Here is a 22,843-nt window from a genome sequence, read left to right as displayed (position 1 = left end):
TTAAACCCACGGTTGCTTTGGTCAGCCATTCCGCAAAACAGCATTTACTGGGTCTCGACCCAGTTTGTAAATAATGCTACCTATATGTGGACAGCACTGTGCATCCCTACCAAGCTTGTGGCTGTGCCCCTTGATTAGTTTAGACAGTGCTTCCCACTTGCATTAAAATACATTTCCAAGCCTTTGTAGGCTTTAGCATCACTTGGGCCAGTGTCATGGCATCATGTGCTAATAAATTCTATGTAATATGATAATTGCATCTCTGTTTCTTCAGTGTTGAGCTACAGAAGGAAAAGCAGCACCTAAAGTCTGCGTAGTGCTTATTAGAGGCAGTCAGGTCACCATGGGGAGGGCTCCACGTCTGAGGACAGGAAGCCTGAGCTCTGAGCTGTGACGGGACATGAGAAACCACAGAACTGAGTATCTAAGCACAGCCTTATTCCTAAATCCCAGCTCAAGGAGATAAAACACAGAGGCAAAAACGTACAGGTGGTGTGTTAAACCAAATAAAGGAAGCGGTTCACTTTACACGGGCAGTAGCAAGCCTGTGGGCTCATTACCTTGTGAGCAGGTGGAAAACGTTGGCCTGGGAACTGGCTCACCAAGAGTGACAGGTGAAAAGGCCCGGGCCACCCCCGGAGCCTCAGCCACGCCTGCCAGTGCTGGCGGGGCCTGCGCTTCATCAGCAGGTGGTTGGTAGGCGGCCGCTCTGTGTCAGGCACTGTGCTGGTTACTGGGTGCGGGGCAACAATAAAGGACACAGTTCCTTCTCTTAGGGAGCCTCCTTGAAGGAGGTCAGTGTGTGGCTCCTGAATTCTGTGCAAGGAGGGAGTGGGGGCAGCAGACGCAAGTGGGGACTCGGGGCTTGTCTTAATGATATGCTTCACTGTTTTTACTTAAGTGTTATGGGTTAGATCAACAAAAAGAGTTTCCTAAATTTACTTTCATGTGTACCTTATGTGAGACTGAGAAAATGTTTGCTGTTTGTATGAAAAATACTTTTGTTTTTATTTGGCTTGGCTCAGCCAGGGACTCCCGAGGCTGCCGGCAGTAGGGGCGCGCTGCCCCGGTGCCCTCCCTGCCGGGCCCTGTTTCCCCGGCTCGGCCTTGACGCCACACTGACATGTGGGTCTTAGGGAGGATGTCGAATTTCACTGACTTTGTTTCTTCCTCAAGCCTGGCCACATACTGACCAGAGGTCAGTCAGAAGTCAGACAGCCTCACTTCTCTTCTCAGCCCCACATTTGATTTGTTGGTGATTTTGAGCCAGCTATGCTCATCCTTGGGTATCGAGTCCCCCGCCTGTAAAACAATAAAACAAGAATGTTTCCCGCAGGTTCCCTGTGGAACCTGGAAGGTCACTGCTTTGCCCGAGGACGCGTGGGGAGGTGCTTTCAGAAGCCAGCCTCGGAAACAGAGTGGAGTCATCAGTGGCTGCCCTTCACAGGTGGCTGGCCCCACTCTCCCCGCTGGCGCCCTGCTTTGCATTCCGAGCAGGAAAGCTGTTAGCACAAGGCTCATTTAAAACCCCGTTTGAGGAGATTATCATGGTGTTCTTAATTCTAGTGAGCAGCTCCAGTGTTCCCTTCGCAGTTGGAGTGATTAAATGTCATAATATATCAGAGAGCACTGATTATGAGCATGGATTTCATGCTCAGTGTCTCTACATTCTTTGGTTGGCATCAGGCACAGTACTGACCACCCTGGCAGCGCCTTTAACTGGGGACATTCGCTGAGTTTGACCTGCCAGCCAGGAGGGTCCGGGGCTCAGGGCTGCTCCCGGGGCTTCACCTCCCGCCACAGTGGGCTCGCCACGGCAGCGGAATCATGCCCGTGTTTCTCACCACGCTGCCCAGACGGCCGGGCAGAGCATGTGTGCTCTGAGCCACAGTGCTGCTTTGGTTCATGGTGAAACGTCAGGGCTTGGAGCTTCCCTCAGTGTGAGCACCTCCTTTACAGGATAGCAGCTGAGGCCCACAGGACCTTTGGCAGTGCCCAAACCTCTGTTGCCTGGCAGCACCTTTGACACAGAGCAGGTACCCCCAGCTGCTGAATAAAAGCCAACCCAGGTGTCCTGGGATTTGTTTGAGTGACTGAGTCAGTTCTGCCTTTTCTGGTTCGAAGTGCCAGCATACGCAGCCTGGTTCTGCTTTGGTGACTGACCTGCAGCGTTGGAAGGTTTCACTGGTTTGCTTGAAACAGACTGTCAGCGTTTCACGTTGCGAATGCCAGCTGGAGAGTTTAGCCTGGTGGTTGCTTCTTTCCCTCATCTGTGGCACTTTACGGCAGTGGTCCTCACCGTGTGGCTGCAGACCGTGCACCAGCGTCACCAGGGAACTGCTTAGAAATGCGAGTTCTCGGCTGCCCCCAGACCTGCCGAATGAGGGCTCCAGGGTGGGACCCAGCAACCAGAGTGTCACAGAGTGTCAGTGTGAGTGTCCTAACAAGCTCTGAGGGTGGTTCCCAGGTCCCTGGAGGTGGACTACCTGCTTCCAGAGCTGAGTCCCAGCAGTGATCCCTCCGGCTGCGAGCAGGCTGTGAACACACAAGAACTGAGAGTGGGGCAGCACTGGTAATCAAATAGAACGTAATGCAGGTTTTATCTGATACATTTAATATATCCACGGTAGTTGTTGTGCTAGTGGTAATTAGGCAAATGAAAAGCAGTTTGTACAAATGGCTGTAATGAGTACTACCCAGGCAAATCAAGTCATTACAGTTTTTCCCCCATTAGCTGCCTGGTGTCTGATAGCACCTGTGGTAGCTATCATCTCCTCATTCCATAGATATGCATCCTTCAGACACCCAGAGACACACTCACTCATATTTGAAGTTTGGCTCTAATTTTCTAATTGTTGGGGTTCCCTGTGACCATCTAACTTAAGTTGAGCCACCCTGCTCCCCAGCCCAGAGCAGGATTTGGATGCAAATAGTTTTTTCAGGGGGGTGAGCCCAGGAAGCAGTGGTGGGGGAGTGGGGAGTGAGAGGGAAAGCGAAGCACTAACGGCTTTGTTGTCAGGGCTTGGCACTGTGGGGCCGGGCGCAGGCCTGCTGGGCCTCAGTCCTCCCGTCTGACCCGGGAGGCAGCTGGAGTATTTACCTACCACCTTGGCTCAGCCTGGGTGAGAGCTGCCCCCCAGAGTGGGAGGAGGGGCAGGCATAATCCCCCCGACACTTCAGTCTACTCGGGGAGAACCCTCAGAGTCACAGGTGCGTGCAGTTGAGCACTGACCCCTGGCAGGCCCAGAAAGGGCTGCCAAGAGGGTGTAGGCAGGTGCTGGCTGCCTCTGCCACACCTCCCACCCATGGCCCCGGCTGAGGCTTCTCGGGCCTTCCTGCTGCCCCACCACCTCGTGGAGGAGCACCAAGACTGTCCCTCTCGGAACTTAACAGGACAGACTTGTTTCTGGGGTCCTGGTTCTGGAGGGGATGTGGCAGGCAAGTATTCAGGGGTCACAGAGCAGCTGCCAAGGGTGCTGGCTGGAGGAAGGGAGAGGGTGCTGTGAGTTGAGACTCTGGGTCTCAGGGTCGGAGCCAGTGAGGGGACAGGGTGGAGTAAATGAGCAGACCTGGGGTTGTGAATGCTGATGCAGGCTCTCTCTGCTCGGTGGAGGAGAATGGAAAAGCGGGGGGTCTGGGCATTGGTAAGCGGGGGGAGAAGGCAGAGAGCAACTTCCGTTTCTTGCCAGTGGAGCCAGACGTGCCCTTTCCCCCAGCCCCACGTGGCACTGTCGTCCTGCCCAGCGTTGCTCTGGCCCCTCCCTGGGCAGGGTCTGCTGGCACATGCAGTGGGTTGCCAGGCCAGTGAGGAGGGAGAAGCCAGAATCTTGCATCCTTACTGCGATAGTCCTCAACACAATTTCAACTGGTCTGCGAGAAAAGGAGAAAGTTAAGGAAATGAGGAGGGGGCATGGGATGCTGGAGGGTATTTGGTTGCCAGCTGCGTTATTCTAATTGTGTCCATCCTTTCTTTGTACTTCAGCTGGCCTTTCATAACACAGAGGGGGTGGTTTTCATGTTAACTTAAAATTCTTTTCCTTTATTCATATTTTTTATTTTGAAATAATTATAGATGCACAGGAAGTTGTGGAAATAATGTAGAGAGGTCCTTCACTGAGTACCCTTCACCCAGTTTCTGCCGAAGGTACTAGGTTACATGACCCTGGGACGGTCTTGGAACCCAGACATTGCATTGGTACGACCCGCAGACCCTATTCCGGTTTTACCAGTCTCGTGGGTACAGGTGTGCTATGGTTCTGTGCCGTTTTGTCCTGTGTGGGTTCATGTAACGACCCCTCCCCCGCATCAAGAAGCAGAGCTGTTCTGTCATCACGGGGATCCCCCTCACACTTACATCCTGTTAATTCTGAAGTCCTTATTTGCCACAGTGAAAAGTGGCAGCCTTATAACATCCCCATTACCCAGTTGGGGCTGGAAGGTGGCTCACAAACTTGCTGAGCTTGGGGACCACAGCCCAGTGGGACAGGACAGTGCTCTCTGCCCAGAGCCATTTTCCTGACTGAGGCACATGCCAGGGATGCAGAGACCTGGGGTGAGAAAGCTAATTTTCCCTCAGGTCTCTGTCCTGCACGGGTCCACTCTCTGGAGGCCTGAGTGCCCTCACCCAGGGCTGCCACACACTTCCCTCCATCCCACCTGCAGAGCCAGCGCGGAGCTCAGGAGAGGCAAGAACCAGGAGTTAGACCCTTGCCTCCTGTCTCATGGCCTTGGTTAGGGTATCTAACCTCTCTGGGCCATAGTTTTCTTACCTGCCGAATGGACAGACGCATCTGGGTAATCAATCTGTAGGGCCTCCATGGGCTGCGTCTGTGGCTTCCTGCCTGGGGGTGGGGGGTGCAGGGGGGCCTCACCTTCCTGTGGTCTGCATCCCCTGACAAGGGGGCGAGGGCCCAGTGGCTACGTTTGTTGATCTCTAACCAGCTGTGCCCACTTTATCCCACTTCTGGGAGCAAATACTTTTTTAAAAAGAGGTTAGAGGTTTTGTCCTTAACAGTTTTGACCAGATCCATCCTGTTTATTTTCAGCCATGTAGGAGCATAATTGAGGTACCAATGCATGCACTCACATACACGGCCTGAGCACAGCGGTCACTGAGAAAAACAAATTCCATGTTGACCATGGTGTCGGTGAGCAGTCCCCTTCCTTCCATCTGAACTTAGACTTCCTCTACCTCAGTTCCCTTGTTGCTCCAACATTCGATTCTGTCAAAGGCAGAGTCTTAGAAGACTGAACCTCAGTTAACAGCGACCCCAACCTGGAACCCCTGGGGGCCTCAGCCAGCTTCCCCTTCACCCCTTTCCTCTCGCCCACGGACCTAGGGGCCTGGCACACCTGCACCCCTGCCCACTCCCCCCTCTCCTCCTCTCCCGCGTCTCTGGAGGACGGGCAGCATTGTCCGGTGTCTTCCCAGCGTTGCTGTAGCCTAAATAAGCATACAGCCCCCTTCTAAGTCTTCACTGCTTGTCAAACAAAACAAAAATGTGAAACAGGGACTGATAGAAATAACCGGTAAATAGGCAGCCGTGGAGATGTTCTGACACTATTGGAAATGCTAAAAGTGGTAATCACCCTGGGTGCACTCAAGCATTAACAGACTCCATCTTTCCCTGGCTCCTCTGCCTGACCTTTCCTCTTGGTGGTGTTGAGAGACTGTGGCGCCCACTGCTTTTCTGAACGGCCCTGCCTCCTAGGTGCACTCACAAAGCCCAGGAGAACAGCTTCTGGCAGTGCTAAATGCTTGCAAAACAGTTGAGACTTATGCGTTGTGGGTGCTTTGGAATCGTGGTGCCGGCTGGTGGCCCAGGGACCCCGCAACGCAGCGGCCTCGCAGAGTGGAGGGCACAGCATGGCCGTCTTTCCTGCCTTTCCACTCCCTGCGTGCAGCCTTTCTTGGCGCTCCTCGGAGAAAACTTGCCTACTCTGTAATTGCAGTTGCAGGGCTTCCTTGCCAACACGCCTAAGAGTGCAGGTCCATGGGGGCTCCCTGGGGCAGGCGGGCTTCACTGAGACTGTTTTTGTAAAGGTTGTATTCTTCCTGGTTGTCCAGTGTGGCTGTATTTTTGAACATGAAGTTTAGCCCCATACAGGGAATGGATTTTCTCAGAGTCCCAGAAGACATGTGACCTTGGAGACACAGGGCTCGTGGCTCTCCCTTTCCCAGAGCTGTTTCTTCAGATGCTGGGCCCTTCCCACGGCCGCCCCCTTGAGGCCACGGAGCCTCGGCGCCAGGGAGCCAGGGCGCCCCTGAGCTCTGGTCCCAGAACCTCTTGGGGGACTTCAGGGACATCAAGTTGTGCTCCTAGCCATTAGGCCAAGAAAGAGACAGGAACCGGTGTGGCCCGGGAATACTGACGTGGGTGGGGACCTCAGAGGAAAGGCAGGAGGCTGGCAGCGCTGAGTGCGGGCTGTGTGGGGGCTTCAGAGTTGTCAGCCACGCTCTGGGTCCTCAGCCAGGTGCTGGGCATGTGGACAGGTCATTTGTTACTGTTGAAACTGCAGTATTGTAAGATAGGCTGTCGGAGTTTAAGAAATATTTTACCTTTTTTAAGAGGAAAGAGCACAGTTCCTTGTGATCAAGGTCAGACAGCTGATAAAGAGGCTGCTGCCACAGGAACTTCACAGTGAGGCGGTGAGGAAGCCAGAGGAGGGGATTCCGTGGGAAGAGAATTCCGAGGGAATTTGCTGCTGGAAAGCCACTGCTTTCCCCTCTCACTTCCTCTTAGGGAAAAACCTCAGATCCCAGAAAGATGTGTCATAAACAAACCCCTCCCTAAGAATCAGTGAAGATGTAACCCATCATTAACTCCTCGTGTGTTTTCCCCTGGGTATTGACTAAGCCCACCCAGTGCTCCATACCTGCTGGGCACCGGTGGGAAGCACAGACAGAGCCCAGGAGGCGTGGTGCATGCACGCCTGAGGGCCAGCGCCGTCCTCGGACCACGTGTCTGGCACAGGTTTGCGTTAGTGCAGCCAGGCCGCTGTGCCGCAGGCCCGTAAAACGAAGCTCAGTGCAGTCAGTGGGAGGCCTCTGGCGGGCGCCAGCCACTGCCCATGTCACCGCATTCAACCCCACACCAGGCTGCGAAGCAGGTGTTACCCATCCAGTTTACAGGAGAGCTTCAGGTGGCTTACGTGTTTTACCAAAGGGAGAAACCAAGGATTAAACCTTGTTCTGACTGAATTTTCTTTATATCAGATCACACATGGCGTGGGAGAGCACAGGTGACTTGAGCTGCCCTGGAAGGAATTATAGGGTGAGGATTTAGGGGTGAAGAGGGGGCAGAGGCCTGCCAGGCGCAGGCTTGGGGTCTCGGAGCAGCAGGAATGTCAGCTGGTGGGCACGGTGGGTAAGTCGTGGGCTCCATCGTCAGGACCCCAGCCAGTCAGACCTCTCACTGCTCTGTTGTCTGGACTCCTGAGCTCTGCTTTCCTACCCAGAAAATAATTATCCTCTACATACCTGTCATTCCCAGAGTATTTCCATATATCTTGTCCTCTGTGATTATGTTTGGGGGACACGAGGATGCTATTCCATAATTTTTTGTTCTCCCTGATAGTGTTGGGGTGGGGCAAAGCACAGAGTAGTTCCTAGCTCAGGCTTTTTCTTTGGGATGACCTTGGACGCCCTTGAGCTTCAGAACACAACTGTGAGACTTGGAGGACTCCAGCTGCTTTGCCTCTCAGCCCCATGATCTGCCATAGGGGGTAAGGGGACCGTGGGGAGAGGAAAGGTGTTCTTAGTAAATTTGGTTAACGCTCTGTCTCTGTGCCCCCAACTCGAGTTGGCTCCTGTTCATGCCCTGCCGACTTTTGTAAGGGAGCCCCTGAGTTGAGAGAATGTAAGTGCCCACGACATGGTGATGCCTTTGGTCTGTAGCCAGACCATCCCAAGACCCTGGCTGGCTGGCCCTGGACTGTGGCACTGATCAGTGAAAACACCAGGTGCTGTCAAACAGGAGCCATGATGCCGGGGGTCCCCAGGGGTGGTTTACCAGCCCTCAGTGGAGAGCGTTCTTAGGAAAAAGCACAGAGGGGAGTTCTGTCTCTTTAGGGGCTGGCTCACTCGATAAAGTGTTTGAGAATTGCCACCTGCAGCCCGCTGCCCCGGGGGTGTTCCACATGGCCGGTGGGACCGGGGCTGCTTTAGTTCATCGCAACACTCCGTTGAAGGAGGTGGTTGTGTTTGAAAAGAATGCAGACGTTTAGCGTAGTCCCAGACAGACGGGGGCATGGGCCCGTGTGAGCCCCCCGATCCCGCGTCCTCGCCCCTTCCTGCCACACGCGCCACGTCCGCCGATGTCGGGGACTTACGCTTCCAGTTTGAGTCCTTGAAAGTAAAGCAAGAATTTCGCCGCTTGTAATGCAATCTAAGTACAGAATCCTTTTAGAATTTTTTAAATTTCTCTAACACTTAATTCAAGAGCACATTTTTTAAAAATGATCCTGTGATTAAGTCTCTTCAAAGCATCTGCTTGGTTGTCACAGAAACAGCTCTTTTTATGCTTGTTTCATCACTTATGTAATGTTCAACTAAATTTTCTGTTTTCATCAACAAATACTGCCGTCTTCAATAGTTTGGGAAGTGATCCCAACTGCTGCTGGGTGAGCAGTGGGCGGCCGTGGAAGACCGGGGCGGGGGCGGGGTGCGAGTCCTGCCCAGAGCGCGCCAGCTCAAGTTGGTGCAGCCTTCCCAGGGATAGATGGCGTGTGGCTGGCTGGTTGGTAGGTCAGTTAAGTGAGTGGAGGTCATCAATGGACTTGCAAGGTGGGTGTTGCTGTACCTGTTACAGATGACCATGCTGGCTCCACAGTGCCTGCCCACCTGCTGACCCCGCCCTGCCGGGGCCTCAGGCGTCCCCTCTGTCCTGCCGGGGAGGAGCGGGCCTGAGTGGAGACCCTCTTCCCTCTCCTGTCTTCGGCACTGTGCTCTTGTTCTTACCGGGGAGCTGCCTTGTAGAAGGGTGTCACCTCCCTCCCACGAAACGTGTTGTCCCGAAGGAGGAGCAGCCTCCCGCTGGGTGTCCGGGAAGTGAGCTATTGTTCCCGCGGTGTGTTCTGCACAGTCTCTGCCAGAAGGAAGCCCTTTCCCTCTGGCTTGTCCTTTGAAAAACACAGACACAGAGGAACCTGGGTTTTGATTAGCTTGTTTTCTAGGTACAAACCTGTTTATTTTGGAACTAGATCAGTGTGAATCATGAGTGCAAACCCTTTCTAATCTCTGTCAACTGAAATGAGCAGGGGAGCTGGGACTGTGTGGGCCACTCACCGAGCACCTCTGGTTTTACAAGGGCTGCAGCTGTTTCTCGGTTTAAGAAAGGCTTGCAGCTGGCCTAGTGGGTTACAGATGAAAAGTAAATGACTTTTAGGCTCAACCCTGTGTTTCCAAGGGCTTAATTTAAAAGGCTCCTTAGTACCTCCTGCCACGGCCCCAAGTGTGGCAGGGACCTCTCCCCGAAACAGGGGCAGACAGACGTTGCCTTGAGTAGGGGCAGACCTCACCGCCGTGCTTACAGCCGTGAGAACCTTGCCTTACTCCCAGGGTGATGTCATTCAGGGAACGAGGCAACACACGGAGACCCCGAGTCTTTTACGCAGTGCACAGCCTGCTCTGACTCCTGTCGTGATAAACTGACTGCTTACTCGGCTCCGTCTTCGACCAGACGCGGCGCCAAGGTTTGTCGTCCAGCGTGTCAGACCTTTGCAGCAGCCCGGCCTTCACGTTTCCATTCTGCCTCTGAAGAAGTGGAGGCCTGAGGAGGAGAGGTAAAGAAATTCATCCATAGCAGTGATCCCACGAGGGAGGAAATTTTTCACACTGGATAGAAAAGGAAATTGAAAAAATGTTAAACAACTTGGCCAAGGTTCCACAACTAATTAAGTGGGTTTTGAACTCAAGTTTCTTATTCCAAAGTCCTCATTCTTTCCACCACTATTCACTGCCTTTTCAATGGTCTCAATCCCATATATTTGAACTAGTACCCTGGGCTTTAATAGAGCATAAGGTGGAGGCTATGAATTAGAAAGATAATTAATTGGGCACTGGTTACATACTTCTAGTGCTGTGACCATGGGCGGCCTGTGATTGGGCCGATGTTCGGTTTTCTCTTCTGTGAAGTGGGAAGAACCCTAGCTCCCCCGGGGCTGGCTGTGGGCATGAACCGAATGCTGGGAGGCCATTTGCTGGTGCTCAGTGCAGAGGACCCACAGGCAGAGCCTAGCCCGTGACCAAACCAGTCTGAAGGCTCTGGCGTTAACGTCATTGGTCAGAGGTTCTTTCTGAAAAGCCTACCTTTCTGTGAGCAGCGGTATTCCATTTTCAACAAAGATGACCTCCTAAAGCAGGAAAGAGACCATGCAGTAAACTCTCAGCACAGTCCATACCTTTCCCTTGCTCCTTCAGTAGTCTGAGCAGGGATTTGATCTCATTTTATTTCTTTCATACTATAAAGTATACAAACATATTCTACCAGCCAAGTATTCCCACGTGCTGCTTACTGTACTAAAGAAGCTCACCGATGCAGGGATTAGTGTCTCTCAGTCTCGTTAATATGAACCAGGGTCCCGAGTCTGCTCATCCCTGGGAAGGAACCCTCAGGTTGAGTTTTCAGACTGTCAAGGTCGGGGCGAGCCGGGTTCCGGAACAGAGAAAGCCACCCCCTGATGGAGGAGCTGTGCTGCGGCCCTTCCCCCCAGACTTCTGGTGCTCAGGGACAGATAGTGAAGTCAGCCCCCCAAGTTCCTTTGCCTCCACTCATTAGCCTGTGGGGCACAGTTCATCAGAGACAGTGAAACTCAGACCATGGTTGAACTTATAATATCTGTTGTTCTCGAAAACATTTGATCCTGAAAGAGATTTTCTTCCCAGTATTCTGAAAAAGTTTGAGCATATGGAAAACGAGAGAGACTTGAATAATGAATACCTGTATCCCCCACCTCGAGCCTAGGGTCTGCAGTCTGCATTGGGCTATACGTGCTCTATCTCTTCTCTCCATGGCTCCATCCACCTGAAAACCCATGTTGTTTTTTATGCATTTCTGTGTAACTTGCAAACATGAGTTCATTTTCATCCTTAAACATTTTATAGTGTATATCATTAACTAAAATTCAGTATTTTTCTATAGTTATTTGGGGTGGTAAATTTATATACAGAGTTTAATGCATAAATCTTAAGTCTGCCATTTCCTGAGTTTTGATAAATATGTACATTTGTGTGACCCAAATTCCTACCAAGATACGAAATATTATCATCACCCTAGAAAGTTCCCTCCTGTGCCCTCCCAGTCAGTTCTGACCCCTCTGCCCCCTCCCAGGAACTCCTCTCCCGCCGTTTTGCACTGCTGCAGGTTGGTTTGGCCTCTCCTAGGATGTCATGAAAATGGAATCAGTGCAGTATGTGCTCTTTTGTGTAAAGCTTTTCTGAAAGATTCCAACTAGTGCTTTAAAATGAAGTTTGGGCCCTGGCTGGTGTGGCTCAGTGAATTGAGTGCCGGCCTGCAAACTGAAAGGTCGCTGGTTTGATTCCTGGTCGGGGCACGTGCCTGGGTTGTGGGCCAGGTCCCTGGTTGCAGGGATACAAGAGGCAACCGATCCATGCATCTCCAGCACATCTACATTTCTCTCCCTCTCTTTCTCCCTCCTTTCCCATCTCTATAAATAAATAAAAATCTTTTTTTTTAAGTGAAGTTTGAGGACACTCTCAACTTTATTTATCCAACTTCTTCCTGTGTCACGAGTTCAGAGGTAACTAGGAATGGCGAGCTGCCGGAGGTCCCAGGACAGCTGATGGGTACTGGTAGTGTGTTTGTATTACATATGTAATTTTTGTTTTCCATCTTAAATATATATAATTTGGTGCTCCAAATTCCACATTGACAGACCTGGACTTGCAAGGCAGGTGTTCCCCCGCAGAATCCGAGCAGCCCGTGGATGTCGGGCTCCTTGCCCTAGCACGCCGCCCGGGGAGTGGATCATGGGTGGGAGCCTGGGGTATTTTCTCGGGGCTCGTTTGCTCCGGAGCCAGGCTAACCGTGCCGTGCGCTGGAGTGCAGTGCCGACTGCAGAGGAGCGGGGCCACGGGGAAGCCTCTCAGACGGTGGTGGTGGTGGTGGTGGAGGAGGAGGAGGAGGAGGAGGAGGAGGAGAAACCAAAGGACCGCCAGGCGGGGTCCCCGGCGTTGGCGGTGCCCCGGGGCTTTCTGAGATCTGTGTGCGTCTCCTCACCCGGCCCCTCCGTGAGCCTGCTCCTGGACAGAAAGTAGACTGCGCAAATTGGACTAGAACCCAAATACATAATCCTCATTAATCTTTTAGGTTCTTGTCCCACTTTTTAAAGCCAGTACTTGGCACACAACTCAGGGTTATATGGCAGGCAATAATAAAGTTAATTGGAATCTAGGTCTCAACTTTTTTTTACTTCCTTCAGCAGTTTCTTGGGGCTTTGAATTAAAGATTGCTGTTCTAGCATGAGAAAGTCATTTGGCAGGTATTGTTTACAAGTAGGACACCCTTTCGGTCAAGTCGGTCAAGTCGTATTGAAGTCTGGGGCATGAACACTCTGGGTCGGGGAAGAGCCGGCTGGTAGACCTGGGGGAGAGGCTTTGGGGAGCAAGGCCCAGCATCAGCAACCCGAGAGGTACAGGAAGGAGAAAGTGGGGAGGGAGGGAGGGAGGGAGTTGGAGGCTTAGGCTGGGGTGGGTGGCCTTCCTTACTCCTCACATCGAGCCAGGACAGACTCCTCATGGGCTTTAGCAGAAAGACAGAGCTCTGTCGTCTCTCAGTCTGACAGAAAGCGAGAGACAGACAGCAAAGGTGACAATGTAAAGAGGGCTCAGCTGGGGATAGAACAATTAACGTGGTCACAGCCTGGCCGCCCCTTGGTGAGGCAGAGGGGACTGGGACTGCCCGGGCGGGTGCTGCTCTGCAGGGAAAGAGGCTCCTCCCTGTGAGCAGAGCTGCCAGCGCCGGCGTCAGGACTGCCCAGAGCTGGCACCCTGGGCCACTGCAGCTGCTCATTCATCCCTGCCGCCTTCCCCACACTGTCCAGCACCCCCTCCTCAAAGCAGTTGACTAGGTTAGAAAATCAGACGGATAATTTACTTCGATCTATCTTTATCTTTCCCGAGGCTTGTGCGATTCAGCCTGAGGGGAGAGGGAAAAGAATCACCCAGTCCCTGGTCAGTGAGCCTGTTTCAGAATGCAGAGTCAAAGCCCTCTCTGGGCTCAGAGCCCGTCTGCTGCTAAGAGGCAGAGCACAGAGATGGTGATGAATTCTTATGTGGTTCCTGGGCCTGGAATGCAGCCACCAGCAGTCTTCAGGGTTCCTTACACAGCCGGAGTGACGTCAGCAGTCACCTGCTGGTGAGGCTGGGAAGGGTAGGGCTCAGTTCCTCAGCCGTGTGCCCCTGGGAACGGGGAGTGCTGTCCAAGCAAAGGTCAGCTGGGCAGAGGACAGAGGGTCTGGTCTGCCACCTGGACAACCAACACCCCACACCCCCCCCACCCCACCCCTGTAGCAGGAAGCTCAGGCTCTCCAGGGAGTGGGCTTGGCCTCCCATGACACTTACTGGAAGTGAGACCTGTGTCACCAGCAGAGTAGAGCTTCGATGTCCTCACCTAAAAATGGCACCGCGTTTGCCTGGCAGCGAGTTGAGGCTCTGCAGGATTGCCTGTAGAACGGGCCAGCTGGTAGCTGTGGTCCGTGGCGGTTGCTGGGCGCGTGAGCCCAGGGGTCTGGAAAAAAGATACAGATGAGGAGGGGAGAGGGGAATTAGAGAACCCAGACAGGGCCGGAGGTGTTGGCTGCCTTTCCCGTCTCCTGTCCCAGTGAGGTGACTAGCCTGGCGTGCGCATGTAACAGATGGTAGCTGTTTCTGTGTGTCACTGAGCACTCCATTGTGCCAGCTCTGCACAGGGCACCCCGTGGGATCGGAAAGAAACACAATATGAAACAAGATCTTCACCCTTCACTGTTCAGTAGTGTCTCTGGGGTACACCGTGAAACAGCCATTCAGGGAAGTAACAGGGCAAAGCAGAGTGCGTCTCTGCGCCAGTACAGGAGTACACGTCGGGGACGGAGGAGGCGGTGTGCTACATGCAGGCCCAAGGAGGCTGCTGTGTGTTTCCCGCTGGCGGGGGAGTCTGAGGAGCTGGCAGTGCCCCAGGCGGCAGAAAGTGGGTGGGAGAGAGTGTCTGGCATCAGAAGCCAAGTTCAGTTGCTGGTGAGCCACAGAAACGGCTCCTCATGTTCCCACTGGAACGAAAGAAGGTAGAAGGATGGCTATCCCTTTCCCTTCCTCTTCTGCATTGGCCTCGCTCATGGGCAGGTTGGCTGGACTGATTCCTGCTCTCTGATACTGCCTGCTGCTTCTCACTCGTCCCACTCCTGGGGGGCAGCTCACACAGGCTGACACACACAGCAACCATCAGCTGCCCCCCTCCCCCAGTGCCCACTGAAATGTGGGCAGTGTGGTCTGAGTTGCCCCTGGCAGCCAGGTTATGGTGCCGGGGGACGGAGGCCTCTTCAGGCACAGAGCATCACCTCCCACTGCCCACCTGTGGGCGCCGAGGGGTCTGTGTCCCAGACAGGCAGCCGCCAGGTTGCCCGAGCAGCAGCACCTCCAGTGCTCGTGTTTGGGGGTTTTTAGACATACGGTGAATACATTTTATACAGCCCTGGGAGGGGGGAAGTTGAAATAGATTGGTCCTGAATGCTTTCTGAAAATGGACTGTTTCTAAGCGTTTTTTTGAATACACGAATCCATCATTGTGATAACCTTCAGGTCTTTCCTCACCAAACACAAACACAAGTTCTCTAATTGAGTTCGTGCAAAGCACAGTATGAAAGTGGGGCCATTTCCCACCTCTCTCCAAAAATGACGCTGATTCTAAACAACAGAAAGAACAGAACATCTAGCTGAGCTGTTTCTTCACACCCAGCTGCCCCTCCCCCTGCCATTCCCACAGACGCAGCTTCTTTCTGGGAAAGCAGCCTAATCAGATCAGTTTTAAAGCCTAAATGGTTAAACTGCATGAAATTTAAAATCAGATCAGAGTGGTATCTGTCTTGTGACCGCTCCTCTTAGTCTAGACTGAAATGACCATATCTGCTCTCTGCTGGTTCTGGGCCATGGGGGTGGGGGAGGTGGAATGATGTGATCCAGCTCCTCCCCGTCTCCGTCTCCGTCTCCGCAGCCCAGGCCCAGGGAGCCCCAGACTCGCAGAGCTGGTGGTGCCAGGGCAGGGACCTGCCGGGCTCTGTCCAAGCAGGACCCTTCTCTGCCACTTCCCCCCTAGCCCTGAGCGGCCACCAGGGCAGGACGTAGTCCTGGATTGCAGGTGGTCCGTAAACTGCCGTCTATTCCCAGTTCCCCTATAAACTAGGATCTTCTCAGCTTGACTTGGCTACTGCAGTTCACAGAAAACAAAGTGTACTTTCTACTTAGGATGGAACAGTTCCCACCCAGCCACAGGGCTGTGGAAACCTGGCCTATTCCTGGCCCCTTGTAGTTGGCATGAGGGGGCCCTGGGGCAAGCAGGAAGGAACCTAGCAAAGCAGCAGCAGGGTGTTCAACTCTGTTTACTGTGATTTCAGAAGGCCCTTTGGCAAAACCTCATGAATTAGGCAGCCAGGAGATGTGGATCAGATAGGCCAGCTGGGGCTTGGGATATTCGGCAGTGATGATGATCGTGAAATACACAGTGTAGGTGACGACTTCATTTCAAAGACACGGCCATCACTTCCATTTCAGCTCTTTCACCTTGACACTCTGCGTGGCCCTGGGAACACAGCTTTTTCATTGCTGGCTCTAAGTAAATGGAAACCACTTCCCCTCCCCCTTCCTCTCTCTGTCTCTCTCTGTTGCCTGTTTACCGTGAGCCAGCCATAGGGTTGAGGGTGGGTAAAAAGGCAGCTAAAACATGCTTGATTCCAGCCCTCATGGTGGCCGCATGGTGACTCTCCCACATACATGCCCTCTGGTCTGGAGGAGGGGTCCAGAGTCTCGTGGAGCCATCCCTGGGATAAGGACCCATCCCCATAGGAAACCGTTTCCTCACCCTGAGCGCCCTACTTTTCTCTTACGAATGCAGAAAAGGAAAGAGAAGGCACATCAGCAGATACCTACTGTGTGTCTGCTCTTTACCCAGCTCCGTGCTCCATCATCGGACTGGTAACCAGGCCACGGGACCTATCTGTCCTTTCGTGCAGCCTGGGGGTCGGGAGCGCCTGGCCTGGAAGAGAAGAGCTGTCTCCAAATACTTCTAAGCCTTCCCTGTGGAAGAGAAGGTGCTCCAGAGAAACAGAGGGACCCTGGACTGAGGTTAGGGGAAAAAAGGTTTAAGTCTATAAAAAGGCAAATGTTATAAATTGGTGTTTCTGCAAATGGGAGTGAACTGACTGGGACAGATAGCAACTGCCCCATCTCGTTAAGGCCTTTAGCAGCCTCAGACACGGGGGGCGGGGGGGTCACACAGCCCGGCCTGCTGCTAACCCAGGGCTCTGTGCCTGGGAGAACCTTCAAGAAATAACTAGGACTTGCCCCACAGACGGGCCCGCACAAGTGAACACAGATGTGTGCAGAACAGTGTCATCGTAGCGCCGTTTACCATGAGAAAAGGTGAGATTCCACTCATGCGCATCATGGAACCGGTGCATGAATTACCGTAAAGCCATACATTGGAGGAAACTATGCCTCATCCATTTAAAAAAAGTTTTTAAAATTTTTTCCATTTTTTCCTTTTAAATATTTTATTGTTTATGCTATTATGGCTGTCCCAGTTTTCCCCCTTGGCTCCCCTCCTCCTGCGGGCCCGCCCCCATCTCCCACAGGCAGTCCCCACACTGTGGTCCATGCCCATGGGTCGTGCGTATGTGTGCTTTGATTTTTTTTTTTAAGTTCTTTTCTGTAGAAAGACTTCCAAGGTGTATTATTAAACAGAAAATGGAACACATCTGTCAGTGTGGGAGGCAGAACGCATCCGCAGATTTGGTGATGTGGGGGTTGGACAGACCGAGAAGGACACTGGGGAAACCAGTTAGACTGGCTCCTTCCAGAGGGAAAATCTAGGAGCTGGGAGACAGGCAGGAAAGAGAGTTTCTCTGAATAAACTTTTGTACCTTTGGAATTTTGAATCATGTGGATGTTTTACCCGTCAAAAGTGTGGCTCAGTTGGGTAGAGCATCGTCCCATGGCCGAAGGGTTGCAGGTTCTATTCCCTGTCCTGGCACATGCAGGAGGCAATGGATCAATGTTTCTCTCTCTCCCTTCCTCTCTAAAATCAATGAAAAAATGTCCTTGGGTGAGGATAAATAAGTAAGTGTAAGTAAAGTTATTTTTTAAAACTTTAAAAATAAGTTTTATCAGGCTAGAGCATTGCAGACAACAGAGGGGGTATGAAAAGCAAGCTAACCTTGCATTGAGCGTCTGCTGTAAGCCAGGTCTTCGACTGGGTGCTTTATGTGCGTGTTACTCTTGGTCCACACAGCCCTGTGTGGGAGGCAGGACCTGCCCCCACGTTCATAGATCGAAGGACGGGGCTTTGGATGTGGAGAGTGCTGCTTGTCCATTGGGAAAGGAGGCAGCATGAGGTGGCCAGGGCCAAGGAAAGGGAGGCCGGGTGCAGGCGGGCGGGCGGGCAGACCTGCTGTGGAGGCTCACCCTTCACCTGCTCCTCCGCTAAGCTGTCGGTCAGCTGTTGTGTTTCCCTTTGCTCCTGCTGAGCCGGGGATGGTGTGGCATGCGCCTGGTAACAGGCAGTCATTTCGGTGGCTGGCGAACACCCTCCTGTGCGCCTCTGCTGGGTGTAAATGTGCTGCTTTTGCCTGCCAGCCACAGGCTGGCTGGAGAGTTGTTTTTCAGATTGTCGGGTCCTTACTTGCACTTAGAGAAAAGCTTCCAAGCGCTGGTACAAAAGGTCCTCTTTCCATTTCTTTGGAAAAAGAGCAAGTGAATGAGCTCATTATCACTGCAACCCAGAAAGGAGGGGGAAGGAAGAGGAGAAGGTGGCCTCCTCCTCACTGCACTGTCCCGCACTGTCTGGCCAGGTGTCCTGGGGTGGGGGGCATGGGTCTGGCTCAGGGCAGCCAAAGCCACATGGCTGGGCCAGGTGGCCCACACAGGGGCAGTGCCGGAGACAGGAGATGTGTCTCCTGTGAAGGTGAAACTGGAAGAGACACCAGCATTCAGGCTGCCTGTCACTACCAAACCCAATAAGCAGTGACAACAATTGAATCTTTGTGGGCACTTTATTCAGATGGCCGGTTCATACTCTAACAGACCATCTTGTCTTTTCTTTCCAGGCCAGACCTTTTATAACAGGGAGTAAACAAGGTATAGTGAGGGCTTTGAGATTCAGGGGGGATTAGATGAAAGAAGCTGCAACATTCCTGTCCTGGGCAGTTAGCTGTTCCCAGGGGTGAGTGGTCGTCTGTCTCTCCCTGGAACACAAAGGCCCAGATGCCTTCACTTGTCCCCAGGTGGTAATCCTTAGCAGTGCCCCAGGAAGTCAGCTGTTTTCCCAGGACCCAGGATGGGCCTTATCTGTAGTTTCTGAAACAAAAGCTTTAGCATACACATTACTTACTAGGCTTATAACTTTTTACCTTAAATTAAAATTTCCAACTTATGAGTCCCCTGCATTGGGACCAGTTTCTGCTGTCTGCTGTGGTCCAGAGAAGGACACGTGTCCAAGCCCGTCTAACCCCTGAGTGCAGAGCTCTGTCTGGGATCGCTGGCCTCCAGGGAGCCAAAGGTCCTCCAGTTTGGATTACGTACAGTGCTTGTCTGAGCCCTGGAAATTGGCTCACGCCTCAGAGCTGACTCCATGCAGTGTCAGTGACAGGCTGAAGGCTCATGATTTGGCAGGCACTGCCCTGGGCACTTGGGGTCTTTCGTGTGATGAAGCCGGCAAAGTCTCCGCCCTGATGGAACTAAAATGCCGGCACAGGCAGTGGAATGTGTCGGGTCTGGCCTGCTCTTGCACCCTCTGCCCATTCTCGGCCTGGGCTGGGAGAGCTGGGGGGAGGGGAGATGTGGAAATACCTTGGAAGAGAGGCTCTTTGGCATTTCCAGCAGCCAAGCCCAAGTTGTTCCTGCTCACTGCCTTCAGGGCATGTCTTTAGACCCTACTGGGTAGTGGCCGGAGTGGGCCTTTCTCAGTCTGAGTGGCAGAGAGTTCTGGTACCTTGCAGTTCGGTGCGGGACTGGGAATCATCTGGAAGAGCCCTGGAGGCCCACCCAGAGCATCGATGGTGAGCGCGCCATGTGCAATCCGAGCCTGACGGCCTCTCCTTTTTGTCCCTCTTGTGTTTCAGATTGAGAAAATCATGAGCTCCATTGGAGAAGGGATTGACTTTTCTCAGGAGCAGCAGAAGATCTCAGGTATGGTACCAAGCAGCTGTCTGCCCGCTGAACACAGACCTGTGGCTCTTTCCCGCTCGGGCATTCCCTCTGACGCGGGAGACAGACACTTCGGGGTGAGAGGGGTCAGCCTCTGACTACGTGCAGCTCACAGCTCAGGGTCTCGGCTGTCCGGCAGCCCATCTGGCTGTCATTTTTAGAGCCGTGAGCCCTTTTACATATTGGAGGGCAGTGTGTACAAATCGAACTTCAGTTTGCCTGGGGAGAAACTGTTTTCGGTGAACAGTTGTCACTCATGATTCTTTGCATAAGTATAGGCTCATTCTGAATGGCTTAAATATTGGAGTGCTGCTCAGTTTGGTCTCCCTGCTTCCCAGGCGGCTCTGGCACTGAGTGTTCAAGGGCACGCGGCTCTTGTTGGTCTCGTCTGTGGCGGAGGCCGGGGTCAGACGGTGGCCTCGCCTGTTAGCCCACATCTCCTGAGCAACCGACTTTGCTGTCCTGGTATGTCTGTCTGTCTGTCCATTTTTCCATTTACTAAGTCACTCGCCCTTTTCCCTTCAGATCACTACTACCTCAGGCTTCCCTTCCATCGCAGAGCCCTCGGGGTGAGGCCTGCCCCGTGGGAAACCTGGGACTAGAGAGGCCCGGCCTGCGCTGTCGTCCTTGACGATAGAACAGCCGTGGCTGTGGTGCTTTCTTAGGGCGGTGGTATTCTTCAAGTGCCTCTCGGAGCAGCTCCCACACCTCCCCCCCGAATCTGCCGCTCGTCCCCCCACGCCCAGCCTGGTCTCTGCCCCTTACCAAGGAAGTGCCCCTCTGCACTGAGGGGGTGGGCTTCCCTGCTCCTCTGGAAGCTTCGTCCAGGGTTGACCCACTAGCCCCAGGAACCTCTGGTTCCTCCATGGACCTCTGGCTCTGGCAGGAGGTCCGATGGGTGGGGGCAAGTGTGCGCATCAGGAGGAAAGGGCCCGCCAAGGCCGTGGGCTTGTGGAGAGGGTACAGGCTCTGGAGCCTCAGTTCAAACCCTGGCTCTAGACTCTGTGTGTGTGTGTGTGTGTGTGTCGGACAAGTCACCTAACTGTCTGTCTGAGTCCCCAGTTCTCTGCCTACAGCATTGGGGAGATCGTATCTACCTCATCAGTTGGTGGGAATGAATAATACATATAAATACTTGAGCTAAGGAGTGTAGTAGCTGCGCCCATTTTTGTCTGTGAGATCACTGCTAACGCATGTTGAGATACCTAGAGAAGAAGGGCACCTGTGCTGCTAGCTGGCCCCTGGCACCCACCCCACCCCACACCGCACGGGCTTGTGTCCCTGGGTTCTAGCAGGGAGGGCCCAGCCGGGTTGGGTCCGCCTTTGTCAGCCCTGGGGTCTGCGGAGAGGGCTCTTCTGCCCGAGAGTTTGTGGCCCTGTTTCCAGGCAGCTGCTTCCTCTCGGGCACGCAGTCTCACATCACACTCTGCTATAGTTTGCAGGCTTTGCTGAAAATCGAGTGTTTGTAGGGAAAGAAGTTCAGGACTGACCCATCACCGTTGCCATTTTCACAGGTGTGCTTGGGGCGCAGCCAGCAATGGGGTTGATAATGGTTCAGCTGAGGCCGTCTCGCTTCCCCGTTCCCCTTGGTGGCAGAGGAGCCTGCATCACTTGTGTGTGATTGAGAGGTAGGGTTAGAAGCAGGCTTTCCTAAGTCAGGAGATATGGCAGCACCTCTGGAAAACACTCTTCTAGAGGAGCCCTTCTCATTGGAGGTGGTGACACAGAGCTCTTTCTTGGCCCTGCTGGCTCCACACCCAGTTCCTGCCCCCCATGAACCCATGCGAGTGGCAAGAGTTGGTTGGTCCCACTATCTCCCTAGGTGCCTGTGTCCCTGCACAGTCTTGTTTAGAATTCATTGAGTTCAACTATCCTGCGTACTGCAGCTTAGAAAGTCAAGGGCAGGCACACGAGGGTGGCCATCTAAATAGATGGTGCATCCACCCACGCTGCCGAGCCCCAGCCCGCTGTGCATGCCCCGCGGCCAGGCTGGGACACATGGAGAGCATGGGCTCAGCCTGCCCCACACTCCTCCTTCTAACAGTCACGGGGGGGGCTTTCCCAGGACCTCAGGGAGCACCAGCCCTCAGCCCAGGCCCTAACAGAATTCTTGTTTATTTTGAGCGGTCACTATCAGGGTGCAGATTGTCCTTAGGCTGCTTCTGGATTAGGAGAAGGGACCTGGCTCTGGTTTGCCACCCTGGCTGGGGAAGCAGGCCGCTCCGCAGCCAGCTCTCAGCTAAGCATGGGGTTGCCCCGCTCACGTCCTAAAGGGGGAGACCCTCTATGGCACCTGAGTCTCAGTCCTGTTTTGGGCCACGAGTCCCTAATCCGCCAGCATTGGAGCTGGATACCCGACTCCCCACGTCCCCGACAGGAGTCTAGGAGGCAAGCCTTCCCCCGGCCCAGGCCACTCTGGCCTTGTTCGCCAAAGGCCTGTTCTGTCAAACAGAAGAGACCACTTGGCTTTCTTTTGCTAAAATCAGTCATTTAGCTGTTGAGTAGCAGCTGAACACCCGCTCCTCCTGAGGCCTGACCTCCTCGCACACAGAGCCCCTCTGCACCAGGACCGGCTACAGCCTGTTGGGTGCAGGTGCCCCCGGCGTGTTGGAGGTGGCGTGTGGTCCCTGGGTTGTCTCTGCACATGTTGCTCTTTTGTCTCCACAGCTGGACTTGGGGTTTGGTTCTGGCTTCCCCTTGTCCTTGTGACCTCCCCTCCCGTGCCTCCTCCTTCAGACTGTGCCTGCCCTGCTCTGGGCCTGGCGTCTCTCTCCTGTGAGCCAACGCCCCAGAGAGGTCACTCCCGGGCTGTGTGGTGCACTCACCTGAGGACTATCAGGTGTGACGCCCTCACTTCGCCTCCTGTGTTTGTGGTGCCCAGGGCAGTCTTCTTGGCTCAGAGGCACGGTCACTCCTTACGTGGCAGGTGGGCTGTGTCCTTGGGGCCATGTCGTTCATTCCCCTGTCCCCTCTCTGGCTGTCCTGCAGACTCTCAGCCAGAGCTATAGGAGTGTTCCCCTCTCTGCTGCCTGAGGAGCTGTTTCAGCTGCCTGAGCTGGAGGTCAGGTCTTGCTGTCCTTACCTTCATGTTGGCGTGTGTGTCAGCCAACATCAGATGTTGGGAAACCTGCCATTTGCTCTGGTGCCAGTGCTGCTGTGTCCTCCCTCCGAGGCAGCAGCAGCAGCTTCTGTTTCGATGTCCGATCCCTGATGTATTTTCCCGAGCGTGGAGGGGAGGAGGGTGGGGAGGGGGAAGGGGAGGGCCAGGCATTATGAGAGTGAGCAAGGGCTGTGGAACCGGCAGCAGGCAGCGTCGAGCCCAGGAGCCTTTAGACAAAGCACTCCGCTGCGTTGTGTGAGCGCACTCGGCCTCCGGCGGCCGGGGGTTACGGGCAGGAATGAATCAGCGGCCGGGAGCACCTGACTTCT

General features: G+C 53.7%; 1 protein-coding gene across 4 annotated transcripts in view; it reads left to right on the top strand.

Annotated features, from left to right (window-relative positions):
• ANKS1A (ankyrin repeat and sterile alpha motif domain containing 1A) overlaps positions 1-22,843 on the top strand; it is a 187,900-nt gene that overhangs the window by 134,708 nt on the left and 30,349 nt on the right. For all 4 annotated transcript variants that reach the window (XM_045835604.1, XM_045835594.1, XM_045835584.1 and 1 more), the window contains one exon: positions 19,330-19,396. In XM_045835604.1, the coding sequence (XP_045691560.1) occupies positions 19,330-19,396 (67 nt within the window). The remainder of the gene's footprint in view (positions 1-19,329; positions 19,397-22,843) is intronic.

Source organism: Phyllostomus hastatus, unplaced genomic scaffold (genome assembly GCF_019186645.2).
Source record: "Phyllostomus hastatus isolate PE091 unplaced genomic scaffold, TTU_PhHast_1.1 phas_contig_1048, whole genome shotgun sequence".
Taxonomy (NCBI): domain Eukaryota; kingdom Metazoa; phylum Chordata; class Mammalia; order Chiroptera; family Phyllostomidae; genus Phyllostomus; species Phyllostomus hastatus.
This window is presented reverse-complemented; position numbering and strand designations above follow the sequence as displayed.